The sequence below is a fragment of the Saccopteryx bilineata genome, chromosome 10, assembly GCF_036850765.1.
Source record: "Saccopteryx bilineata isolate mSacBil1 chromosome 10, mSacBil1_pri_phased_curated, whole genome shotgun sequence".
NCBI classification, from domain to species: domain Eukaryota; kingdom Metazoa; phylum Chordata; class Mammalia; order Chiroptera; family Emballonuridae; genus Saccopteryx; species Saccopteryx bilineata.
In genome coordinates, this window is record NC_089499.1 from 42,864,810 (window position 1) to 42,891,652 (window position 26,843).

The 26,843-nt window shown below is 42.3% G+C and overlaps 1 protein-coding gene across 5 annotated transcripts in view; it reads left to right on the plus strand.

The window, feature by feature from the left end:
- NMNAT3 (nicotinamide nucleotide adenylyltransferase 3) overlaps positions 1–26,373 on the plus strand; it is a 121,924-nt gene extending 95,551 nt beyond the window's left edge. For 2 of the 5 annotated variants that reach the window (XM_066245504.1, XM_066245505.1), the window contains exons 3-5: positions 13,921–14,104; positions 19,824–19,906; positions 25,768–26,373. In XM_066245504.1, coding sequence (XP_066101601.1) covers positions 13,921–14,104; positions 19,824–19,906; positions 25,768–26,150 — 650 coding nt within the window. In that variant the 3' untranslated portion in view covers positions 26,151–26,373. Of the gene's footprint in view, positions 1–13,920; positions 14,105–19,582; positions 19,907–20,376; positions 20,418–25,767 lie in introns of those variants that run through there. The other 3 variants (XR_010727323.1, XR_010727324.1, XM_066245506.1) reach the window with 3 other exon arrangements.
- The last annotated feature ends 470 nt before the right edge of the window (positions 26,374–26,843 follow it).

Consider the following 26,843-nt stretch of genomic DNA (forward strand, 5'->3'; position numbering starts at 1 on the left):
CATTCACAGTGAAAAACATCCACCAAGTGAGTGCTCAGTGGAGACAGGATAGCAAGGGGGCGATTTTTGACAACTCAAGGCAATTAGAACACCAACCCAAGGAATTCTTCCAGAACTCAAGAAAAATATTATGATATAAAAATTATGAAAAGAGACAGAGCATTGATTCATAGAGCAGCCTGACTGGGCAGTGGCACTGTAGATAGAACATCAGCCTGGGACACTGAGGGCCCAGGTTCAAAACCCCAAGGTCGCCAGCTTGAGCACTGGCTCATCAGGCTTGAGCGCAGGGTTGCCAGCTTGAATGTTGGATTATAGACATGACCCCATGGTTGCTGGCTTGAGCCCAAAGGCCACTGGCCTGAAGCCCAAGATTACTGGCTTGAGCCCGTGGTCACTGGCTTGGCTAGAGTTCCCCTGGTCAAGGCACATATGAGAAAGCAATTGATGAACAACTAAGGTGCCACAACTATGAGCAGATGCTTCTCATTTCTCTCCCTGTCTGTCTGTCTCTCTTTCACTCACTAATAAATAAATAATAAATAAATATATAAAATTTTAAAAAGAGAATAGAACAGAGGAGCAATAACAAGCAGAGAAATAGACAGAAGTGGCCCTGAACTGAAGACCTGAGGCTTTACTTCACGTGGATATGGAAGTCTTAGATAGTCGAGACTGACTATTCCTAGCAGACAGGAGAGGAGACATATGTTCATGATTTGGAGTCAGTCCTTTCTATATGGTTACCAACAGACCCAGCAGGCAAATATTTAATATACTTGTTAAAAAGAGTTTATACACAGCTTTCCCTGTGGTGGCGCAGTGGATAAAACGTCGACCTGGAAATGCTGAGGTCGCCGGTTCGAAACCCTGGGCTTGCCTGGTCAAGGCACATATGGGAGTTGATGCTTCCTGCTCCTCCCCACCTTCTCTCTCTGTCTCTCTCTCCTCTCTCTCTCCCTCTCTGTCTCTCTCTCCCTTTCTCTCTCCTCTCTAATAAAAAAATAAAAAAAAGAGTTTATACACATCAGTAGACAAATGAGCAATGAATATGAACAGCCAAGCAACAGAGCAACGCCCCAGATGGGCAGAGCATCGCCCCATAGGGAGCTTGTCAGATGGATCCTGGTCAGAGTACATTCAGAAGTCTGTCTGTCTATCTCCCCTGCTCTCACTAATTTTTTAAAAAAAAGAGAATTCTAGGTTGAAATAATTTTCCTTTAACGTTTCAAAGACTTTGCTCTACTGTCTTCTGGATTCAGAATTGATGGTGAGAAATTCATTGATATCCTGCTTCCCAGTCCTGTGTATTTGACCTCTAGTTTTCTCTGGAAGCTTTTAGACTCTTCTCATTAAACCTGGTTGTCTGAAGTTTTATAATGGTTTGCCAGTGTGTAGATAGATCTTCTTTTATCCAAAGTGCTGAGCATTTAGAGGGCCTTTGATTCTGAAAATGTATGTCCTTCTAGTTTGGGAAAATACGATATTTCTTTGATGTTTTCTGCCCTCTGTTCTCTTTCCAGAATTTCTATCAGATATTGGATCTCCTGGATCCATCCTCTACTTTTATCTTCTTTCTGGCATATAATCTCCTCAAACTTATCTTTCCATTTTTCAATGAATTGGTTTTATTGCTGCTGTCATCCACCAGAATGTAAGTCCCACAAGGACAAGGCTTGGTCTACTTTATCACCCCACTGTCCTAGCACAGAACCTGGCATGTAATAGGCAGCTGGTGAATATTGTTGAACTAGTATTTTTGCATTTTCTAAGAGCTTCTTCCTATTTTCTGATTATTCTTCATAACACATCCTATTCTTGTTTTGTGGATGAAATTATCATCTCTTTTCTTTCTGATAACATTATTCAGAGATTTTTGAAATTTCTTTTTGATCTCTGCATTGCCTTTGTGTCCACTGAGTCCTTTGTCTCCTGGTGGTTGTTTTGGTCTCTGTCTTTCAGACCAGCACCTCTCTAAAACGTGTCTCTTCTTAGACTCTCCACTGATATTTTCAGATCAAGTCCTAAATGCTGGCTGGAAGCTCTGAGTTTATGGGTGAAGCTGGCGGGCCTCATGGCCATGTATCAGGTCCTAGGTCCAAGACTCTCAAACGTGTGTATCTGTAGCTATCTTCTCTTGGGTAACACTGTTTCCCAAAGAGGTATCTCCAATCTGGTATACTGGGAGTCAGACTTAATCTTCCTGTCTTCAGGATAGTACTTTACCCCTCCTCTCAGCTGTACCTGTCTCTGGGAGTCAAGAATCTTTCTGGTCTTCTGCCTGGGTGGGAAAATAAGGTAGGTGATTGGATCTAAGGACTCCTAGGGGCAAACTCTCACCTAGTCCTCCTGTGTTCCGGCCCTCTGGCACCCACACCAAGAGAGGTTGCTGGCTCCTCCATTTCCTAAGCCATAGTAGGCTTCTGCTGTACAGGGCACCCTGCTCCTTACCACCTTCCCTGCCTGCAGACTCTGCTTGCTCTGTCACCATTATTCATTAAATGCTCTCCAGCTTCCAAAATTTTGTACACCCTTCCTATCTATTGTTTTCTCCTTTTTTACTCCCTTTGTCCTTGCAATTTTGTACGTCTTTTATTTCTTTATTGTCATTTTATTAGATTTTCCACAGAAGATGGAGGTAAACAGGGAGTTCTAGCCACCATGTTACACTCACAGCCATGTATTACTATGGTGACTAACCTCAAGGTAAGGACAGTATAACTTCATCCTAAGCAATGTTCTAGGCATGTTACCAGAGTGAAGACAAGTTACCTAAGTGGCCTTAGGGAGCTGTCAGTCTCCTGGGAAAGACAGGTAAACATCATGGTCATACACGCGCTGTAGTGGAGGTGAGGATGGGTAGCAGTGTGCTCACTGGAGGAGCACCTGCATCTGAGGATTGGGAGAGGGGGTCACATAGGGGGCAGCACTGGGATTGTGGGAAGGAAAAGAGCCTTGAGCTTCTTCTGTGCCTGCTCACTCCTCCAATTCATCCCAGAAAGGGCCTTTCCTTTCCGTTTTCCTATTCTTTTCTTCTTACTACTCTGTGGATTTTAGTAAAACTGTGCTCTGACTCCCTGGGCTCTGGTTCCGGATTTTTAAAGGGTAACTTTTGGAACTTAAATAAATCTTTCTCTCTCAGCAAAGCATGACTCCTATATGAAAACTTTAACCTCCACAAGCGCTTCTCTGGCAGAGTCCTAGCAGCCAGTGCTGGAATTCAAAAGCTGGACGTCTTCTCTGTTCTCGTCGGGTTCTGCACCCCCGGGAGCCATGGATGCTGCAGCTCCATGGAGAAGGGGCCTGGGGCAACCTGGTTACCAGGGCTGGAAAAAGGCCTCAGAGAACTTCCAGCTTCCAAAGGGCCAGGCTGCATTCTTTGAATCAACTCTCACTAAACAGAAAATGGTGGTGGATAGAACATTTTTCAAACCTCACTTTTAAAGCTGAAAAGTGGGGATGTCTCAGACCAGCTGAGACACCTGTAGCTATGGAAGTCAGTCCATTGCTAGATCACCAGAACCACTGATGTTCTACAGGCATTTGCCTTACTGCTCACTTAAGCTCTGATTTAGTGGCCACAGAAGCCAAGAAGGAAAGAGGTTACCCAAGAATGCAGCCTGGCCCTTTGGAAGCTGGAAGTTCTTTGAGGCCTTTTTCCAGCCCTGGTAACCTTTTGCCCCAGAACCCTCCTTCATGGAGGCTGGAGCCCTCCCAAGCTGGTAGCCTTATGGGAGACGTCCCAAACATTAAGCTAGACTGCCCCCCAAAGAGCTGCACCCTCAGGACCATGGTGAACTAGATCTCAACCCACCTTTCCCCAACCCTAGGGAACTTCAGAGAAGCCTTGGTGCTTTTGTACTAAGGTGAGCAGGAGAAGGGAAAAACAAAAGGATAAAATATTACTGGAGAAAAATGGCCACATATCAGCCTTTGCTCAGATTTGCAACACTTTGTCTGGATTGGCCAAATAAGCTCAAACCAAGAGCTTGATTTAAGGCCATCTATGACTTTTAATAACTCCAAGGGCCTGGCCAGGCTAATATAAAGCCTTTCTGGAGGAGGGTATGTCCATTTTAGGCCTGGGGAATTCCCCACAAATAACTAGTCAGGACATTGACCAGCAAGCAGCCAAAAATAAGCACAAAAGAAAACAATTTAAGAATGAGCAGAAACAACAGACAACAAAAATAACCCATACAGACTTTGAAATTGGTATTGTCAGATATAGATTTTTTAAGTTATACTTTTATTTAAAGAAAAAAGAAACTGCCTGACCAGGTGGTGGCACAGTAGATAAAGCGTCAGAATGGGACACAGAGGACCCAGGTTTGAAACCCCAAGGTCACTGACTTGAGTGCAGGCTCATCTGGCTTGAGCGCAGGCTCACCAGTTTGAGTATGGGGTCACTGGCTTGAGCATGGGATCATAGACATGACCCCATGGTCGCTGGCTTAAAGCCCAAGGTCACTGGCTTGAGCAAGGGGTCACTCACTCTGCTGTGACATATGTCTGCCATATGTCAAGGCACATATGAGAAAGCAATCAATAAACAACTAAGGTGCTGCAACAAAGCCTTGATGCTTCTCATCTCTCTCCCTTCCTGTCTGTCTGTCCCTATCTATCCCTCTCTCTGTCTCTCACACACAAAAAAAGAAAGAAAAAATAACTATAAAATGACACCAGGTTTGATGAAGTACCAATCAGAACTTCTAAAAATAATGACTAAAATAAAATTAAAAGCTCAATGAAAATCCACTGAAACACATAACAATTCTAAATGAATGCATACAGAATAAGTCTCAATATATATATAGCAAAAACTGATAGAGCTGAAAAGCCAAATAGACAAATTCACAGTTATAAGCAGTTATAAGTGGGAAGTTCAATACTCCACTCTTGGTAATTAACAGAAATGCTTGACAGAAAATCAGCAAGGATCTAGAACTGAAGAATACAATCAACCAGCAGGATCTAAATGATATGTATGGAACTCTCCACCTAACAACAGTAGAATACACTTTTTTGTTAAGCAGCCATGGAATATTCATTGAGATGGGCCATATTCTGAGCCATTAAACAAACTTCAACAAGTTTTAAAAAAAGACTTTTCAAAGACCAACTATCTTAGTTTCATTGATACTTTTCTATTTGTTTTAATTCTTTATTGTTTATTTCTACTCAGATCTTAACTATTCCCTTCCCTCTATTTTGTGTTTTGTTCGTCTTTCTATAGTTCCATTAGATGTAGTGTGAGATTGTTTCTTTGAGATTTTTCTTGTTTTTTGAGGTAGACTCAGATAGCTCTGTACTTCCCCCTTAGAACTGCTTTTGCTGTGTCCCATAAATGTTGAAGAGTTGTGTTTTCATTTTCATTAGTTTCAAAATCATTTTTTATTTTCTGTTTTATTTCCTCTTTGATCCATTGGTTGTTTAGTAGCATGTTGTTTAGTCTCCACATATTTATGTTTTATCCAGCTTTTTCCTGTAGTTGGTTTCTAGTTTCATGCCATTGTGGACAGAAAAGATGCTTGATATGACTTCAGTCTTCCTGAATTTATTGAGGCTAGTTTTGTGGTCTAATATGTAGTCTATTCGGGAGGGTGTTCCATGGGTAAATTTAAATGTGATTGGTGTATAAAACAAAATACACTAGTAAGGTTAAGGAGATAAATAGATTTAAAATATTTACAATAATAATATGTAAGGAGGTATTAAACAGAGATGCAGAGTCCTGTGTTGTTGAGGAAAAGGGTAAAGGTCTTAATTTACTTTGGATATAAGACTAGATATATTAAGTTTCAGTTTGAGAGGGAAAAAAAGTGAAATAAAATCCAAAGACAGGAAGAAAGAAAGAAAAAAACCCATAAAACTAATGACAAAAAAGAAACACAAAATAATATGGTAGCTTGAAACGTGAATATGTCAACAGCCACATTAAATGTAAGTAAACTTAATATTCCCATTAAAAATCAGAAACTGTAAAACTTGACCAAAAGTATTTTAATTTAGCTATTTATAAAAGCTGTACTTGACAGAAACACAGAAAGGTTGAAAGAGAAAGATTTAAAATATATATACCATGCATATACTAATCAAAATAAAGCTGTTGAGGCTACATTAGTTTTCGGGGGGAAGGGTGTAAAGAGAGACAAATATAAGGTGACGGAAAATGATTTGACTTTGGGTGATGGGTATACAACATAATCAACAGTTCAAATGCTATAGAGATGTTTACCTGAAATCTGCATACTCTTATTGATCAATATCACCATGTTAAAGTTAATTTCCTAAATAAAATTTAAAAATAAAAAAACCCCAGAAAACTCCATAAGCATATTGGGAGATTTTTTTTTTTTTTTTTTTTTTTTTTTTTATTTTATTTTTTTTTTTAATAAATTTTTATTAATGGTAATGGGATGACATTAATAAATCAGGGTACATATATTCAAAGAAAACATGTCTAGGTTATTTTGTCATCAAATTATGTTGCAAACCCCTCGCCCAAAGTCAGATTGTCCTCCGTCACCCTCTATCTAGTTCTCTGTGCCCCTCCCCCTCCCCCTAACTCTCCCTCCCTCCCTCCCTCCCTCCCATGTCCTCCCTCCCCCCCCACCCTTGGTAACCACCACACTCTTGTCCATGTCTCTTAGTCTCATTTTTATGTTCCACCAATGTATGGAATCATGTAGTTCTTGTTTTTTTCTGCTTTGCTTATTTCACTCCTTATAATGTTATCAAGATCCCACCATTTTGCTGTAAATGATCTGATGTCATCATTTCTTATGGCTGAGTAGTATTCCATAGTGTATATGTGCCACATCTTCTTTATCCAGTCTTCTATTGAAGGGCTTTTTGGTTGTTTCCATGTCTTGGCCACTGTGAACAGTGCTGCAATGAACATGGGGCTACATGTGTCTTCATGTATCAATGTTTCTGAGGTTTTGGGGTATATACCCCATATTGGGAGATTTTAACATCCCTCTTTCAGTAACAATACAACAGGCAGACAAAATGTAAAATCAGTAAAAATGTAGATTTAAACAAAATGATAGCCAATCTTGACTGAATGGACAGAACATTGCACACAAAAATCAGAATACACATTTTTTTATGTACACATGGAACATTTACCAAATCTGGCTTGCCCCAGTCTGGGACATAAAGCAAGTATCAAACATTTGAAGTGATTAAAATGAATACAGATTATGTTCACTGACTACAGTGCAACTAAGCTAGAAATTAATAACAAAATGATAACCAAAAATTTCAATATGTTTGGTAAGTAATAAAAATAATTTTAAGCACTGGCCAGATAGCTTGGTTGGTTGGTTGGTTAGAACCTTGGTCAGCAAACCATAGCTTGCGAGCCACATGCGGCTCTTTGGCCCCTTGAGTGTTTAGCAAAGGCCAGCTAAGGAGTACCCTAATTAATTTAATAACAATGTACCTACCTATATCGTTTAAGTTTTAAAAATTTGGCTCCCAAAAGAAATTTCAATCGTTGTACTGTTGATATTTGGCTCTGTTGACTAATGAGTAGAGCATCGTCCAGATCCACAAAGGTTGCTGGTTCATACCATGGTCAGGACCCAAACAGGAACAGATAGATATTTTATTCTCTCTCTCTCCTTCCTCTCTCTCTCCAAAATCAATAGATAAAAAAAAAATTTTAAACAAGCTTTCAAATTTTTTTTTAAATAAAGAAAAAGTACTTTAAAATAACTCATAGGTCAAAAAAGACAATAAAATGAGAAAACATTTTGAATTGAATGATTATAAAACACTACATATGAAAATGGGTGGGATACAAGAAAAGACAATCTTAGAGAGAAATTTTATAGCTTGAACTATGTATATTAGAAAATAAGAAAGAACACAGATTAATTAGCTGAGTGTCCCTCATCAAGAAAGTAGAAGGATAGAATTAGTAAAAATAAGAACAGAAATAGATGAAATAGAAAACAAACATTCATCAGAGAAGATCAATAAAGCCAAAACTTGGTTCTTTGAAAATACTAGTAGAATGACAAACTTCTCCAAGGTGGAGCAAGGAAAAAGAACAGAGACGCAACCAGCTCTGGCCAGTTGGCTCAGTGGAAGAATGTCGGGCCAGCATGTGGAAGTCCTGGGTTCAATTCCTGGTCAGGGCACACAGGAGAATCAACCATCTGCTTCTCCACTCCCTTTCCTTCTCTCCCTCTGTCTCTTCCCCTCCCACAGCCATGGCTCAAGGGGTTTGAGTGAGTTGGCATGAGAGTGCTGAGGATGGCTCCATGGCGTTGCCTCAGGCAATAAAATGGCTCCGTTCCTGAGCAACAGAGCATCAGGCCAGATGGGCATCGCCCCCTAGTCGGCTTGCCAGGTGGATCCCAGTCAGGGCACATGCAAGAGTCTGTCTCTGCCTCCCCACCTCTCTCTCTCTCTCTCTCTCTCTCTCTCTCTCTCTCTCTCACACACACACACACACACATATATACACACACAAGAACAAAGATGCAACCAACATTAAGAATGTAAAGGGCCTGACCTGTGGTGGCGCAGTGGGATAATGCGTCGACTTGGAACACTGAGGTCACTGGTTCAAAACCCTGGGCTTGCCTGGTCAAGGCATATATGAGAGTTGATGCTTCCTGCTCCTCCCCCTCCTCTCTCTCTCTCTCTCTCTCTCTTACTTACCAAACATATTGAAATTTTTGGTTATCATTTTGTTATTAATTTCTAGCTTAGTTGCACTGTAGTCAGTGAACATAATCTGTATTCATTTTAATCACTTCAAATGTTTGATACTTGCTTTATGTCCCAGACTAGGGCAAGCCAGACTTGGTAAATGTTCCATGTGTACATAAAAAAATGTGTATTCTGATTTTTGAGTGCAATGTTCTGTCCATTCAGTCAAGATTGGCTATCATTTTGTTTAAATCTACATTTTTATTGATTTTACATTTTGTCTGCCTGTTGTATTGTTACTGAAAGAGGGATGTTAAAATCTCCCAATATGCTTATGGAGTTTTCTGGGTTTTTTTTATTTTTATTTTAATGCAATCCACTATATTCACTGAGTAAAGGAGAAAGTCACACAGTAATTTCAAGAGTTGTAGAAAATGCATTTGATAGAATTTAATTATGACAAATGCTCTTAAACTAGGAATAGCTGGGAATGTCTTTGTTTTAATTTTATTTAGAAAACTAGCTTTAACATGGTGACATTGATCAGTAAGAGTACATGGGTTTCAGATAAACATTTCTATGGCATAGGCCCCACCTATGGCTTTGCTACCTCAATTACAGTTTTCAGATTCACTATCGGAGAGTTGGAAGGGTATGCAAAAGTTTTTTATAGACGAGTCTAGACAAGGTATACATCACTTCTATCCACATCCCATTGACTATAATTCAGTCAATTCACATAAACCCAACCTAATATCAGATAGTGGTCTATAGATTGCTTTGGTTGGTATGGGCATTTTAATAATGCTAATTCTTCCTCTCCATGTACACAGTGTATACTTCCACTTATTTGTATCTTTTTCGGTTTCTTTCTTATAACTTTTTAAGTACAGGTCTTTTACATGGTTGGTTAAATTTATTCATAAGTATTTTATCATTTTAGATGCAATTGTAAAAGGGATTTCTTAGTTTTCCTTTCATTATTCATTATTTCTTTTTCATTATTCATTATACAAGTAATTTCTGTATATTTATTATGTATCCTGCTACTTTACTGAATTCATTTATCAGTAGATTCAACACAATTCCTATCAAGATACCTATGGTGTATTTCACAAAACTAGAACAAATATTTGAAAATTTTCTATAGAACCACAGAACACCTCAAATAGCCACAGCATCATGAGAAAGAAGAACAAAGTTGGAGGAATCATGCTACCTGATATCAAACTATACTACAAGGCCATAGTGACTAAAACAGCAAGGTACTGGCATAAAAATATACATATATACTTCTCACAAAAATTAGGGGATATTTCAAAATGAATATGAAGCAATAAAAAAAGAAGCATTTGATTTTCTTTTTTTTATTAAACAAGACCATCAGAAAAGCATATGATAAGTCAAAGAAAGTTGTTCAATTATGCAAATGAGATGCAAAATCAACTTTTATTTCATTGGCGAAAATGCACTACATATATCAAAAGGCTGAAACTGCCTGACTAGGCGGTGGCGCAGTAGATAGAGCGTCGGACTAGGATGCAGAGGACCCAGGTTCGAGACCCCGAGGTCGCCAGCTTGAGCGCGGGCTCATCTGGTTTGAGCAAACTTGAACCGAAGGTTGCTGGGTCCAACAAGGGGTTACTCGGTCTGCTGAAGGCCTGTGGTCAAGGCACATATGAGAAAGCAATCAATGAACAATTAAGGTGCAATGAAAAACTAATGATTGGTGCTTCTCATCTCTCTTCGTTCCTGTCTGTCTGTCCCTGTCTATCCCTCTCTCTGACTCACTCTCTGTGTAAAAATTAAATTAATTAATTAATTAATTAAATTAAAAGGCTGAAACTACTGGAGTATCTGCATGTTCCCTGATCCCCTAATTTTTGTGAGCAGTGTAGATCAATGGAACAGAATAAAGAGCCCAGAAACAAACCCTTGCCTTTATGATCTATTAATATAAATAAATAAACTGACAAAGGAGGCAAGAACATACAGTAGGGTAAAGATAGTCTAGTCTATAAATGGTTTGGGGAAAATTGAACAGATACGTGCAAAGAAATGAAACTAGACTGCCTTCTTACACCATATAGAAGAATAAACTCAAAAATGGATTAAAGACTTAAATATAAGACTTGAAACCATAAAAATCTTAGAAGAAAACATAGGTAGTGAAACCTTGGACACTCCTCATAGCAGTATTTCTTTCTGATAAATATCCTTGGGCAAAGGAAACAAAAGAAAAAATAAGCAATTCTTTATAACAATTATGGGCAGTATACAATAAACAATAACCAATGTCGCCCCAATAAAGTTAATAAAAAAAATTTTAAGGAAAAAAATTGATAGTGAGAATAATACAAGGATACCTGCTAATATTATCTCGATTCAGCATTATACTACCAGTCTTAAATGATGTAACAAGAAAAATAATCAATGTCACCCTGTTATATTTAATTTTCTAAATAAAATTTTTTAAAAAAGAAAAAGGTATAAGGATTGGAAAGGAATCAACAAAATAGTCATTATTTTCAGCTGGTATTAATTTGAACATAGAAGACTCAAAAGACTGCAGATAAATGATTAGTCAATAAAAGAGTTAAGCAAGGTTACTAGATACACAATACTAAATCAAGTATAGTTACATGTTAACAACAAATGCAAGAAAAAGTAATTTTTTAAATGACATTTAGAGTGGCATCCAAAAAATCAAGTAGCTAGGAATCTTACAGAAGATGAGTAAGTGCTCTATAAGAAAAATTATAAACCTTTAGAGACATTTAAGAAGAAATGGAAAGGTACCACACTCATGAATTAGAAGGCTCAATATAATAAAAATGGCACTTCTCCCTAAATTGAATTATTAATTCAGTTCAATTCCTATTGAGTTTTTAGCAGGTTTTTTTGGTTGGGGGTAGGGAATTCATTTTTGTGGATTTGACAAGCTCTAAAGTTTATATGGCAAACGCAACATGTCAAGAATTGCCAAGACACTCTTGAAGAACAAGGTGGGAGGGTTTGCTTACCCAGGTATCAAGCTGTATAATAAGGCTATATTAAGCAAAGCAATGTATCATTGCACAGGGACAGGCAAACAGAACAACAGATTAGAACAGAGAGTAGAGAAACGGGCCCATGCACAGATGGACACATGGGTGACAATGCACAGTGGGGTGGACAGGGTTTTTTTGATAAATATTGATGGAATAATTGACTATCCAAATGGAAAATAACTTAATACAATTCACATGCACAAAGATTCAAATGTGAAAAACTAAACTAAACTTTTTATGCGATAATATAGGAAAATGCCTTTAGAATAAAATACACTCGTCATAAAGGAAAAAAATTAATAACCCAACTTCCTTAAAATTAAAAACTTTTGTTTTCAAAAAGAGTCTATAAAAAGAAAAATAAGATAAGCCATGAAATGAGAGAAGATATGTATGGCATATTACCAACTAAAAGCTAATATTTAGAATATATTAAGAACTCTACAAATCAATGACTGAAAGGCAGACAAACCAAAATATGGGCCAAAGATTTGGAACAGGCACTTCACAAAAAGAAATTAAGCTTTCATGTTTAATAATATATATGAATAAAGGCTCAGCTACATTAGTAAGGAGGAAAATGAACATTAAAACCACAATGAAATACAACTGCACATCTCTCAGATTCAGAAAATCTTGACAATAACCCCATGTGGCATGGTATGAAGCAAAAGGAAACTCTCATACACTGCTGGTTGGAGGATAAATAGCTCCAACCACATTAGAAAACTGTGTGGCATTATCTAGTGAAGCTGCAAACACACCTCCCCTATGACTCAGCAATTCCACTCTTAGGGATGTGCCCTGAGAAATGTGTGCCTGTGTGCACAGGGGGACTTGTGCCAGGATTTTCATAGCAACCTTGTTTGTATTTGTCTAAAGCCAGAATCCAGCCGAGTCCATCAACAGTAAAATAGATTAATTATTAGGTATATAATCATGTAATGGATGTTATGCAGCAATAAAACTGGTTGTACTACATGAGTTTTGCTCCCATAAAGTGAAAAAGGCCTAACGAAAGAATACATTCAGTTGATTCAATTTATAAAAGTTTCAGAAGCAGGAAACATGAATTTATGTTTTTTAAGGCTGCATAAATACTTGAAATTTACTTATTATAAAACATTAATAGTAAAGATAAGGCTGTAAAGGAAAGCAAGAGAATTAATATTTAAAGGTTGGAACAGTAGGTAACTTCTGCCAGAATGGGGGTTGTGACAGGGCACTTACAGTGTGCCCGCAAAGCTCCATATCTTGACCCACATGGTGATTAGATCAGGATGTACCTTATAACTGTCAAACCATCTGTGTACTGTGCTCTTTTATTTGTGTGTTATATTTTCTTATACAACTTTAAATGTATATATATATATAAAATCAAAATATTATCCCACTACATAAACCTTATCTGATTTCATCCTTATCACAAGGTCCTGCCAAGCAGGCATTATCCAGTTTACAGATAAGAATACTGAAGTTCAAATAGCCAAGTGTTTTATTTTTTCCAATAGCTTAGTAATTTGCCTAAGGTGTCCTAAAAGCTCCTACCCAAGTCCTTTGAGTCCCATCATATCCTTTCCGTGATGGTTCTCTGTAGCTTTTACGCTGTCACTGCAGCTCTAAACTTAAAACGCCCGTTCTCCAGACCCTGAGCCATCCAGCCTCGCTAATTAATTAGCACAGTTCACGCCTTTCCAAAGCAGGCCTTCCAATTCCCTTAGCAGCACATTCCTCCAAAGGCACTGTGAGGGCTGTGCAGTAAACCTGCTTCCCATCACCCGCCCACCTGGTTCAGGCTAAAGCCCACCCCTTCATCTTTGATCCACAAAATCCCCTATTTGGGCTAAGAAATTATATGTAACTATTGTCCCATTCATGATTAGGGGATGATGGTGCCTCTGTTATGTCCCAGACAGGAAAGTCATGGTGTCCCTCCAACATACTGTGACTCAAACTGTCCACATTGCTACCCGGGAGCCTTGTTTGCCCCCCTCTTCCTCTCAAGAGGTGGTACTCTGGGTTGAAGAAGACTGAAGAAGAAGAACATGGTCCTGAGGTGGCTTTTCCATTTGCCTAAGGGTGCTGGCCATTCAGGAGAGGGTGCCAGGATGAGACATGGATATTTTAAGCACCTGCCTGAGTCCAGGCTGCCAAGTAGAAAGCATTTGTAAGTACAACGCCACTGTTCTCCTTTTCCTAGGACTATACCAGGTGATTGGGGGTGTCATCTCTCCCGTCAATGACAACTACAGGAAGAAAGACCTTGCAGCTGCCCACCACCGAGTGGCCATGGTCCGGCTGGCCCTGCAGACATCCGACTGGATCCGGGTGGACCCCTGGGAGAGTGAGCAGGCGCAATGGATGGAGACGGTGAAGGTGCTGAGGTAACGATGGGCATGCTTTCATGAAATGACCAGGGGCCATGGGACGTGTCTGTGAGCCCAGAGGTTGAGAGGTAGGGATAGTGTTGAGTGGGGCTTCAGCCAGGCCTTCTTGGTCAAAATCCAACCCTGGAGGGATAAAACCAACAGACTCGTGCTCTCAGAGAGGTCCTATGAGAAATCACATACCACTGCCCTCAGGATGGGCTTTCTGGAAACGCCCAGTCTAGTTTCAGCGGGCCATACGAGCCGGGTCCACTGCCACCAGCGCTTAGTAGCTGTGTGACTTTAGGCACTTGACCTAACTTCTCTGAGACACATTTCTCACTTGCAAAATGGGCAAAATGGGGGCAATAAATCCTAATTAAAGATGTAAATAACTTTTCTGACGCAGAACCACACAAAAATATTCAGTAATTGGGACCTTTTATTATTGTCACATTGAATAAGTTGAAAACCGCATGTAAATAATAAGCCATCTTTTCTAATTATACAAATCCTGGCTTCTACAAATCTGGACTTTAAAATAGAGGGGGACAGTGAATCTAGAAATAGTTATATGGGTTTTTATTTTTTTTCTTTTGGAATTGCTGCTAATGTTCAGCATAAGTAATTTGCTGTTTAAAAGCCCTGGCAAGCCCTCCGTGTTAGGACAGTGGGTCTCTGAGTTGCATCTGGGAAATGTTATTGGGAGTTTGTAGAGAAGCAGAAAGTCCCACCTGTCCTGGCTGTCACAGGGGATTCTGAGGTGAGCCTGCCTCCTCCCTAATGACAGCCAACTCTGCTGGAAGGGATTGCAAACTATGGGCTGTGTCATTGGCCTATATGGAAGCACAAGGATTGTCAGAGAGTAAGAAGCACAAGGGACAAGTTGAATAGTTGGCAGGTCTGTTTATAATCTGGTTTAGTTTTCATTTTGTACTTCAAAGTTACTTGGGAGGCCCTGGCCGGTTGGCTCAGTGGTAGAGCATCAGCCTGGTATGTGGATGTCCCGGGTTTAATTCCCAGTCAGGGCACACAGGAGAAGTGCCCATCTGCTTCTCCACCCCTCCCCCTCTCTTTTCTCTCTGTCTCTCTCTTCCCCTCCTGCAGCCAAGGCTCCATTGGAGCAAGGTTGGACTGGGCACTGAGGATGGCACTATGGCCTCACCTCAGGCACTAAAATGGCTCCAGTTGCAATGGAGCAATGCCCCAGATGGGCAAGGCATAGAACCCTGGTGGGCAAGCTGGGTGGATCCCGGTTGGGCGCATGCAGGAGTCTGTCTCTCTGCCTCCCTGCTTCTCACATCAGAAAAATACAAAAAAAAAAAGTCACATAGGAGAAAAATGTTTACCTTTTTAGTATGGGTAAATATTTAGTTATATATCCTGGTTATTATTTATGTTTTGGGGGGAAAGAACCAACTGAAGCTTTCAGCAGTTACAGTTCTACTTCAGAACCTGCTGCCAAGTTAAACGGAGAGCAAGTGTGGAATAATTGTTAGGACATGCGCTTTTCTTAACAGAAGGAGTAAATTTACACCTAGATCATTCTTTCAGAATAAGCCGTAGTGTCAGCTCTCATTTATCCAGGCTAACAGGGGAATAGAAACAATAGACAATCCAACAAATCATTTAGCTTAAATATATAAGCAGAAACAGACAGATGCTGTCCTCCTCTGCCCTGTGGAGTCTGGCAGAGGGCCCAGGTTTTGGAGCCCAGTTTACTAGCTAAGTGACTTTAATGAAAGTAAGTTAGCCCCTCTGAGCCTCAGTTCCTCACCTAATAATATGGGGATGACACCACCTGCTTCACTGGGGTGCAGCGTGCATTAAATGAGATAGTATAGGAAAAACAGCTGGTTTCTGGTAGGTGCTTAGTAATGTTAGTTATCTTCCCTGCATCCCTAACGCTGGCCTGTAATTTATCCTGGATAAATAGGGACTGACCACAGTACTACATCATATTCCTAGTGTTTCTGCTGCAAAAATGCAGGTGCAAGCTAAAATTTTACTGAACATTCTTTTCCTTTCTTTTTTTTTTTTTTTTTTTTTTTTACTATATCCTTTAGTTCAGTACTTCTCAGCCCTGGCTGTACCATGAATCACCTAGGGGGCTTTCAAAAGTATCAGTGCCTAAGTCTTACCCCAGAGACTGGGATGTCATCACGGTTTTTTAGAGCTCCCTGGTGATTTTAATGTCAGGCTGGCTTGTGGCCAGGATTGAGGCCACGGACTGAGTTGCCAAGTATATGACTCAGGCTTTTCATTAGTACCAAGATCCATCTAAACCAGTGGTCTCAACTCTGGCCATAGGGATCACCTGGGAAGCTTTTTAAAAAAATGCTCACCCCCTCCCAAGATTATGATTTGTCTAGGTTGGGTAGTCATGGGTAGTTTTTAAAAGGTCTGCGAATGGCCCTGGCTGGTTGGCTCAGCGGTAGAGCGTCGGCCTGGTGTGCGGGGGACCTGGGTTTGATTCCTGGCCAGGGCACATAGGAGAAGCCCCCATTTGCTTCTCCACCCCCCCTCCTTCCTCTCTGTCTCTCTCTTCCCCTCCCGCAGCAAGGCTCCATTGGAGCAAAGATGGCCCGGGCGCTGGGGATGGCTCCTTGGCCTCTGCCCCAGGCGCTAGAGTGGCTCTGGTCGCGGCAGAGCGACGCCCCGGAGGGGCAGAGCATCGCCCCCTGGTGGGCGTGCCGGGTGGATCCCAGTCGGGCGCATGCGGGAGTCTGTCTGACTGTCTCTCCCCGTTTCCAGCTTCAGAAAAATACAAAAATACAAAAAAGAAAAAGAAAAAAAAAATAAAAGGTCTGTGAATGATTTCTTTTGCACAGCCAAGCTTGAGAATCTACTGATACAGATACAGACAGTGAACACCATTTTATCAGATAGCTGATTATCCATATTTGGAGTGAGCTTCATATCCAAGTGTATCCATTGCATTAGAAAATTTGTTTGATTACAAATGCTTTTATAAAGCTACCAGAAGTACCCTTTTTTCTTTTAAGATTGAAAATCTGGTTAAAATTGTAAAGTTAGGTGATTTTTACAAGCATGGTAAATCTGCCCTACCCTTTGCTCCATTTAGTATCTTCTTGATAGAGTCAACAGTGAATTTCCCTCATAGTAATAGTGACAAATATCACTGTAAAATAAGCCCACTGTGGGGCTTATTGAGGATTCTTTTTCTCCATATCAGGTTGCTGATTTTTACTCTTAATTTTTAAAATCAAGGCCAGCTTTCATGCTTTTAGGGCATGTGATAACTTATTTCACTCACCTTTTCCCCCTGTTGTGTGGGAGGAACCTTGGTTACATGCCACTTGATATGGTCCATCCTCATCGTCTCCTGAACCCCTTGGCAAACACGATCTTATGTTGTCCTCATTTTACAGATGAAGAAACCAAAGTTTAGGAAGCTAAGTTTATCACACAATACATAAGCAAGTTGTAGAGCCCCAGTGTGTTCAACTCTGAAGCCATGATCATGGCTGTCTTCAAAACCATGAAGACATTGTGGGAACACAACGTGGCTGACTTTGCATCGGCCCTGGTGTCCCTGGAGACCACGGGGGCTGCTTAGGACATAGGGAACATGTGCCCAGGGTCAGTCCTCAGGCCCTGGCTGAGCATACCAGGATACCATTGGTACAGGCAACAAGAGGAATTGATGGACACTTCACACACAGGCAGAATGGAAGTCTATAAGGAAGAGGCATTTGGCAGTGAAAGTAATCATTTGCACCCCAGAGTTTAGAGACCTAGCTAATATTCAAAGTATGGTTAACTTGAACTAGAAGCTTCAAGGTAAATAAAATAAAATGACAGCACCTTGTACTCATCACCTACCATTGTACACCAGGCACTTTCGTGTATATAACGTCCAGTCAGCTCAGCAACTCTGAGAAGTAGGTGGGTTTAAGCCCCATTTTACGTTTAAAGAAGTGGAGGATCTGAAAGGATCAGTACCATACTCAAAGTCTTAAAATTAGAAAGCAGAAGTGAGACTCCAGCCTACTTCAGTCTGATGTAAGATTTTAGACTAACCAGGAGTGAACACTCAGAGATGAAACTTACCCAAACCAAAGCAGAAAGACAATATGGGAGCACCTTGGGCTTAAGAAAACGCTGATAGTCTCTGAGATCCTCAGGAAGGACTCTGGACCAGAATGAAATGTATTGATTTATCCACTCCTTCCATCATTCCTGAATTCAGCCGACTCTCGGTAAGCAGCTCCTGGGTACAAAGGCTATATAAGGATTAATTAAATGAGCTCCCTGTTCACAATCTGGTGGGGAAGACAGACTGACAACAGTAATAATAATAACAGCTAACATTTATTGGGCACTTTCTTTGTGTGGGCCAGCGCTAGGCTCATCACTTAATCCTCACAACAGCTCTCTAGGGCAGGGTGCTGGCACCCTCCCCCATGCTGTAGATCAGGAAACGGGCGGCAGATTGCAGAAGGAACCCACCAGGACTGCGCAGCGACAGCTGGAACCAGAGTCCCCACCCAGGCCGTCTAACTCTCGAGCTTCACCCTTACACTGAGCCTTCCCCCAGCAAGAATCGACATGGAGCCTCTTCCCGGCATTAGGCAGAGTAGATCCCTTCTTCTTTCGTGTTCTTGTGAGACTCAGTGGAGATGAGGGTGGCATTCACTTTCATGACCAATTAGCAGACAAGGTCAGTGAGGCTCTGAGGTGTTACTGACCCATCCAGGATCATACATGCAGGAGAACCTAAACTTGAACCCATCTGCTCTGGCTGCAGAGCACATGCTTTTACCACCAGGCCCTGCTCCCTCCCAAGTACAAGTCTAGTTAATGCATAATACAGAAGGTAGAAGATGGAAGATTTAATCGATATGACACAGTGATTACCTGTGTTTGATTAAACAAAAAGAAGACACCGCTACCTCTTGATTTGCAGAAGACAGAATGCTAAAAGACCCATGCATGCCAAATTGGTGTGTCTAATCATATTTGAAGTGCTAACATGTAACATGATTTGCTGTGTGCACACACTGTTCAGTGCACTCTGCATGCACAGCTCCTTTAATCTTCATAACCGCCCATTGGAGGCACGCGGTGCCCTTACTCCTCATTTTGCAGGTGTTGAACCATTCAAACTTGGGGTCCCACAGCTGACCTGTGGGGAACTGGGATTCAACCCAGCAGTCTGGCTTGGAGCCAGACTCTTAACCATTACCCTCTCTAGTTCTAAGGGACTAACTTAGGACAAAAGCAAGCATCTCTTTTGGGAGCCAGCTATAGGGCCAGTGCTTACTGTGTAATAGCTTATTTACCTTCACAGAAGTCTAAAAAGTAAGTGTTATTATCCCGCATTTACAAATGAAAATTTGTATTTTGAATTCATGTCTGTCTGATTATAATAGCCCATGTCCTTAACCCCTACTCAACTCTTTCTTAAAAGTGAGATACTGAAAGAAAATGTGGAAAGAGTGAAAATATGCTAATTTCCTTCCTTTTATACAGGGCTCACAGAAGGCAGTGAACTGTCTTGGGTGGGGCACTCTGGAAGGACCCCACAGCCTCTGCTTTCTAACACCTGGCACAGTACCTGGCACATAGTAGGCTCTCAGCAAGATTTGTGGAACGTGCTACCTAAAATAGACAAAAGCAGGCTGCGACTTAACCTCTGAGAGCCCCTGGGTGGCTTTGGGAGACTGTAGGCCGGCCGCACAGACCCACCCTGAGCCGTCTGTTTGCAACACAGGCATCATCACAGCGAACTGCTCAGATCTCTGCCCCAGAAGGAAGGCTGGGACCAAGGCAAAGCTGTCTCCCCGGTGCCCACAGGTGGGTGTTGACCCCCTTGTCTGTGGGAGGGAGAACTGATGGGAGGCTCAGGTCACAGCTTTCTGGCACAGATAAGCATGTTGAGGCCTACCAAGTTGAGGTGAAGCTTCCCAGGTCAAATTAAACAATCGGCCTCTGCCCTTTATAAAGTACTGTACTAGTTTGGGATTTTCTGCCCCTCAGAGGTTGCCTACCCTTGTGACTTGTGCTTGTGACATGGATTACAGTCAGGGCTACACAGGGATAGATTGGTGAGTGATGCTGGGGTTCTTTTAAAAGCCTCTTTTTGTTTTGTTTTTTTGTTTTTAAGGTGGGTTTTTTTTCTTTTTTAAATACAAAATATGCCACTATAACCATTAAACTCAGTGGTTCACTTAGAAAAGAACCATTGGTGCAGGCAACAAGAGGAATTGATGTTTTTAAGGGAATTTAGAGTTGATTTGGATTATTCTTTTAATTTGTAACCCTAGGTTTCTACCCTGTTGTCAACTCCTGGAATGTGATGGAACCTGTCATCTATGATTTCAAAGTACCTTCTTTTTCTCATGGCATCTATGGTCCTGGGGGCTCAAATGCATGGCCCCCACATGCATACAAAAGGGAGTAACAGGTGGTGGGGGAGCAGGATATGACACACAAGGGAATTCATTACTGGTCCCACTGGGCTGCGACTCCAGAGCCCTATCTGCGGCCCTCCCAACCTCGGTTGGTGGGACACTGTTTTCAGATCAGAAGGCTTGGGACTGTCATGGTTAAACAAAACTGAAATGGTTTCCTTCCTGCAGGGCCTGTACTGTGTTTATGTGCATCCCGACTCTTCAGAAAAGGGAAATGGCAGCCATCAGCATGTTTTAGTCGCGGAACTCTTTTTCATGCGTGTTAGTATTTCTCAGAACTGGTGCTTGCCAGAACACCAGCTGGGAAACATTCTTCTAAAAGAACTTGAAAGTGGCACGAGGCCATGGGGGTTTCATGCAGCAGTCCCCAAATGCTGGTCAGAGGGTCATTCTCAGCAGAATCACCAGTGAGGCTTGTTTAAAGCACTAATTCCCAGGCCATCCCCAGACCTCCTGAGTGGGAGGGGCACCTGGGAATCTGGGTGTTTGATAGGCGCTCTGAGGATGTGCTTTACAGGCAGTTTGGGGAACTGCATGTGAGTAGGAATCTAAGAAGGAAGGAGTTGTAGCGTCTCCGGTATAATAAGCTGATACAGTGTTTATTATATGCCTCTGGTCTCTGCCTATCCTCCGGACCACATGGGTTACTCCCCCCTGCCCTCCGTCATGAGCACAGTGATTCTCAGCCTTTGCCTCCTTTCTGAGTCATCACTGGCTCAGCGGTCACTGCTAATAGGGTTGGAGTGATGCTCGCTGAACACCTGCCTGGACCTCGCCCTGGTTCAGGCTGAGAACACACAGCGTGCCCAGCCACTGACCTCAGCTGGAGACAGGCTGTGGATGGTAGTGAGTCCGGGCATGGATCGGGAAAGCTGCCTGGAGGAGGAAACGCCTGCACTAGACCCGTAGGATCAGTAGGTTATCTGGGGTTGGGGGCATTCCTGGCCGAAGGGTAGCTGAGCAGGGCCAGAGGCAGGAATGAGCACAGGTGCTGGGCGCTCTGTGCCACCAGGGAGTGCTGGCGCCCCCAGCGATGTGGGAGGGATGCTGCCGTTCCCATCTTCTCACACTTCCCCTCTCTGCAGATGCTTCCAGAATACCTGTCTCAGCTCTTTATGGGCCTGCCCCCCTGTTGAAACCTGTGTGACCCTGAGGCCCAGTTTGGAACATACCTTCCGCATGAAACCAGTTCCCTCAACTTTCACTGAGAGGGACTCGCCCTCCCTCTGCCGAAGCTCACAGCATACTCTTTGGGGTTTGTTTTTCTTTGGGCCACTAGCCTGCTCTACTTGGCTGTGCAGTGTTGGGGTCTGTTATCCCCTCTCTCTCTGTTCAAACCCTAAATTCTACTCATCTTGTTCTTGTCAAAAATAAATGTTAAAAAAGGAAGCTTACAATAAATAAAAAATGGGCTTTTCAGTTTACCAAAATATATTAGGGGCTTTAAAAATGTCCATGCCTCTTGTTTGAAATAGTCCCCTCCTAGGAATCTAGCTGAGAAAATAATTAGAAATTAGGACAGAGATTTATGCAGAAAGATGTTTACCGCAGCAATTTTTATAATGGCAGAAAATAAAAACAACCTCAGTGTTGAATACAAGGGGATGTGTAAGTAGATTATACCGTATACATGGGGTGAAGAACCTACACAAAAGGATTGCGTGGTACGGAGAAACGTTTATGAGGTAAGTGGGAAAAACCAGGGTACAATCCTGTATTTATAATCTCAAGTTATAGGAAAATATGTAGATATTTAAAAATACACTAAGACATGGTTTGTAGAAAGCAGAATTATTATTGTGGTTTCCTACTTTTAACACTGGAATATTTTCCAAACATTCCATAATTGACACAGATCTCATATTTGTAATCAGAAAAAACAACAACGCTAGAGCCATTTTAAAAAGGAAAGTGGAGTTTTTCTCGGCGTAAGTTTGGCTTTTGATGCGGTGGCTTGCATGTACTGGTGACGCGTTTCTAAAGGACCTTGTGTGCCGTGTAATTTTTACTGTGTGCTCTTCTGCTCTAGGATTGCAAATGACAGGCTGAGCTCAGCACTTTCTGGCTGCCAGAGCCCTGCTCTGCTCGTCACTGCTGGGATTTGCAGTCCTCCTTGGCCTCGCCAGCCATGTGGATTGCTTGCTGCGTTCTGGGCTACTTGAGTGTAACACGGGGATGGGTGATGCCTGGGTCCTTTAAAGCCCGCCTGTGTCTGTCTTTTGTGAAGGTGGCCCTCGCCCTTGGCCAGCGGGGCTGAGCACAGCTCGGTGACCTTCAGCGGACTCCCTTCCACACAGCCAGGGCAGGCGTTCCGTCCGGTTCCGTTTCCCACTGACTTGTCTGGTTAAGTTGGGTGCTGCCCTGCAGATGCCAGTCCCCGGCTTCATCTTTGGCATCCTCCTGTGTAGACTCAGAAGTCCCACGCTCTGGAATGTGTCTGTGTGGCCCGCGTGGCCATGTCCATACCCTGTGCTAGGCAGGAAGCTCACACAGCGCCCGCTGCCTCACTCAATTCCCATAGCTTCCTCAGGAGGCTCTGTCACCCCCTTCATAGCTGGGGAAGCAGGCGTGTCTGCTACAACTACCCCAGTCCCAGAAGATCTGAAATTCGAACCCAGGGCTGACTGACCGCAGGTTTGTGCTCTTTAATGTCATAGTTAGGGCGACTGGACATTCAAAGGAAAGGGCCCTGATGGCACTTCCCTCACATTCCATATAAATCTCAGTTTCATCTGCTTTTCAAAGCCTGTGGCTATTCACAAAGAGGGCACGCTGCCTGAAAATGCCAGTAGATACCCTATTTATGTCACTGTGTCACCGTCCAGACAAGTCAAATTGGCAGCCTTTATTCAACACCTCAGACTTATGTACTTTGGATTTGCATGGTCAGAGCCAGCCGATCTGAAGATTTTGTAGAGTGATGTGAATGGATTTGAAAGAGATATGCAAACGCCTCTGTGAGGCCTGATAACAGGGCTGCCCAGAGTTGAGGTCTGGGCACCTGTTGCCAGAAGAAGACATGCCTTGACTTCAAGAACAGGGAGATATGAGCATTTATTCCCTGTAGGCAAGGGCTCAAGGTGAATCATATTCCTTACTGTCATTTTTAATGAATCAAGTGGTACCTAATATTGAAGCTGATATATGGCAGTTGTCCTCACAAACACCTACTGGGAGAAGAAAGGGGTGTCTTCTCTGTTCTCTGACCTATGGGAACCGGGGTATGTGTGCCCTAGTCCTCTGGAGACCCTGGAATTAAATCCTCATTTAATGTCCCCCATAGGAAGAGCATATAAAAACCACCCATCTGTTTAAAAGGACAAACTCTGGACTTATGCTAATTACAATGGTTGAATAAATAAGAAATTAGAGTAAAACCTCACAGGTGCAGGATAGTTCCAATCCACATATATGTTGAAACAATGAGATCAGCCCAAATTAGTGAAAAGTGTGAGATACCAAATAATTTTTAAATGAAGTTTTATTGATTTTACAAGGCCAGGAGATACCCCATAACTGTTCGATGGCTGTGTTGATGAATGAATTGGTGGATAAGTAGGTGGGTGGGTGGGTGGATGGTAGCTAACATATACCACATTCACTCTATTCCAATTAATGTTCTAAGTTCTTTACATTTATAAGCTCATCCAATTCTAAAATAATCTGATTTGATAAGGACTGTTAATATCCTCACTTCACTTTAAAGTTGAGGTCACACAGCTGTTGAATGAGAGAAACAGGATTTGAATCTAAGGTATCTGGCTCTTAGAATCCTGCTTCTTAACATGGAGAATTCATGAATCCATGCATTAAGTGTTTGAATGTCATTTCATTATGTCAATATTATGCTGCTGGAGTGTTTGAAAAGAGTGTTTCTATAATTACATCTGCTGAATAAACAAGTCTGTGCCCACCATTTCACAGATGGGAAACTGAGGCCCAGAGAAGGAAAGATCTTGGCTGTAGCCTCACAGCAGCCTGTGCCCAACTGAGGCTGGACCGCAGGCCTCCATGACACTTCCAAGTTTTCACTTTCCATCCCACAGCCAATCTAGTACTCCTCTTTAAATTCAGCTCGGTGGTCCATGTCCAGATTCCTTCAAAGTTTCCACAGTGCAGGAGCCCAAACTGAATGTTTACATCAGGTTTTTCCCCAGTAGGCAGTATCCCTGCAGCCCCTCCCAATGAGGTTTCATGGTGACTGAGAGGTGCCAGTGCTCTGGGAGCCCAGCCTTCGCAGTTTGCTCAAGCTAGAATCCACCTGTAGAGATACCAGAACGTTGCTTCTACCACACACTTGCTTTTTCCTTTCCAAATCCAGGAAGGGCTTCTCGTTTCTGATGCATGTACAATTCCTGCCAGCAGGCGGCAGCAGAGCCTAGCAATTACGAATACCCCACCTGGAGGCTGGCTGTCAGGTTTGAGTCCTGACTACTCTGCCTAGATAAGTGACCTCAGACAAGTCACTTGCCTCACCGTGCCTCTGTTTCTCCCTCTGAAAAATGGGCACAACAATAATACCTACCTCATAAAGTTCTTCTGAGGCTCAAGTGAGATTATTACATGGAAGGCACGCTTAGCAATCAATAGTGTTTATAAGTAAGCATCCAGTAAATGTTAAGGTACTATATTCTTTTATCATCACAATCACCATTCTGTTAGAACAAATGTCAAAGGATTATCCATATTGATCAGTTGTTCTAGAGCTTTGCTTCATTAAAAACAGAGGAACAGTCATCAGCTGGGGTCTTAGAGACCTTTTGGGTTTCCTTTATAATTAACCTTTATGATGAGATCTTAGTTCTAGAAGTACACATGTTAGAGCTGAAATGGGTTTTGAGACGGGAAGTAACTTGCCTGAGGCCTACAGCTTGTTAGTCCTAGGGCTTCAAGAAGCGTATCTCTGTCAGAAGCTGGGGTCTGGGCACAGCGCAGCCGCTCTGGACCACTCTGCTGGGGGATAACGGACTTGTGCTATGATACTGAAAATAAAAGCTGGTTTTTTATTACTTGACATTTCACCAATATAAAAAGATTTATTGATTGAATTATTATAATTGTATGTCCCCGAAGTAGCTTCTGAGTCATCCTTTTTCTTTTTTTAAGTCATGAACATGGAGACATTGAGTTGTTCCCAATACATTCCAAGAAATGCATTCTATGATCATTTCAAATGGGATGTGTTATCCTTACTGGCCATGACCCTCCCTCTAACTTCGCTGGGCTCCACCCTTGTTTTTCCAGCCGTGCCGGAACTGAAGCTCCTCTGCGGGGCAGACATCCTCAAGACCTTCCAGACCCCCGACCTCTGGAAAGACGAGCACATCCAGGAAATAGTGGAGAAGTTCGGCTTGGTGTGTGTGAGCCGGGCTGGTTACAACCCACAGGGCTACATCTCGGGCTCGCCCGTCCTTCAGAGGTTCCGGCACAACATTCACCTGGTGCAGGAGCCGGTGCAGAATGAGATCAGCGCCACGTTCATCCGGAGGGCCGTGGGCCGAGGGCTGAGCGTGAAGTACCTGCTCCCGGACCCCGTCATCGCCTACATCCAGGACCACCACCTCTATTCCGGGGACGGCGCCTGGGAAGGCGGTGGCGCCCAGCACAGTGACAGAGAGACAAGCTAGGGGGGGCCGGCCGCTTCTCCGCCCAGCCCCTCCTGAGGAGGAAGCGGTGAAGGTCTCTGCTTTCCTTTTTGCTTTTCCGGTTTTTTGTTTTTATTACAACAGTGATCTTACTTCTGAGGAGACTTCTGTCCCAAGAAGAGATTCCTTCTTTCAGGAGGAGCAAATGCTACATCGCAAGGATGGACATTTATCAAAGGAGTTAAAGCCGTGTGGCAGGTCGTTAGGATTAGGCAAAAGCTCTCGGAACCTCTGAGGGAAGAGGCCTTCTCATTTTGTAAACAGTAACTGTGACATGCATTGAAGGCAATCCTGCATATGACAAGGTCCCCTGTGAGTCAGAGCAGAATTGCCCACAATGCATTTTTTAACTACCACCAGGTGCAGTGTGCTGATCTTGATTGGAGAGAGTTGACAGGACGCTAATTACTGTCGGCAGGCTTTGTCAACACCATGTTTCAAACAATACTGAGGACTTAAAAAGTTGGAAGCAGCACTTTGCTGATTTACAGCAAATCTTCTGTTAAGAACTAGGATCTTCCTGCTTACTGGCTGTTGATAAAATTTAAACTAAAATTGTTTTAAGTACTGATCCTCAAACAATATTTTTGATACAGCAGATATTTTTAACACAGCTATTCTATCAGTGCCAGGAATCTTGACTTCCGGGTTTCTAAAAAGAAACTGAGGTAAGAG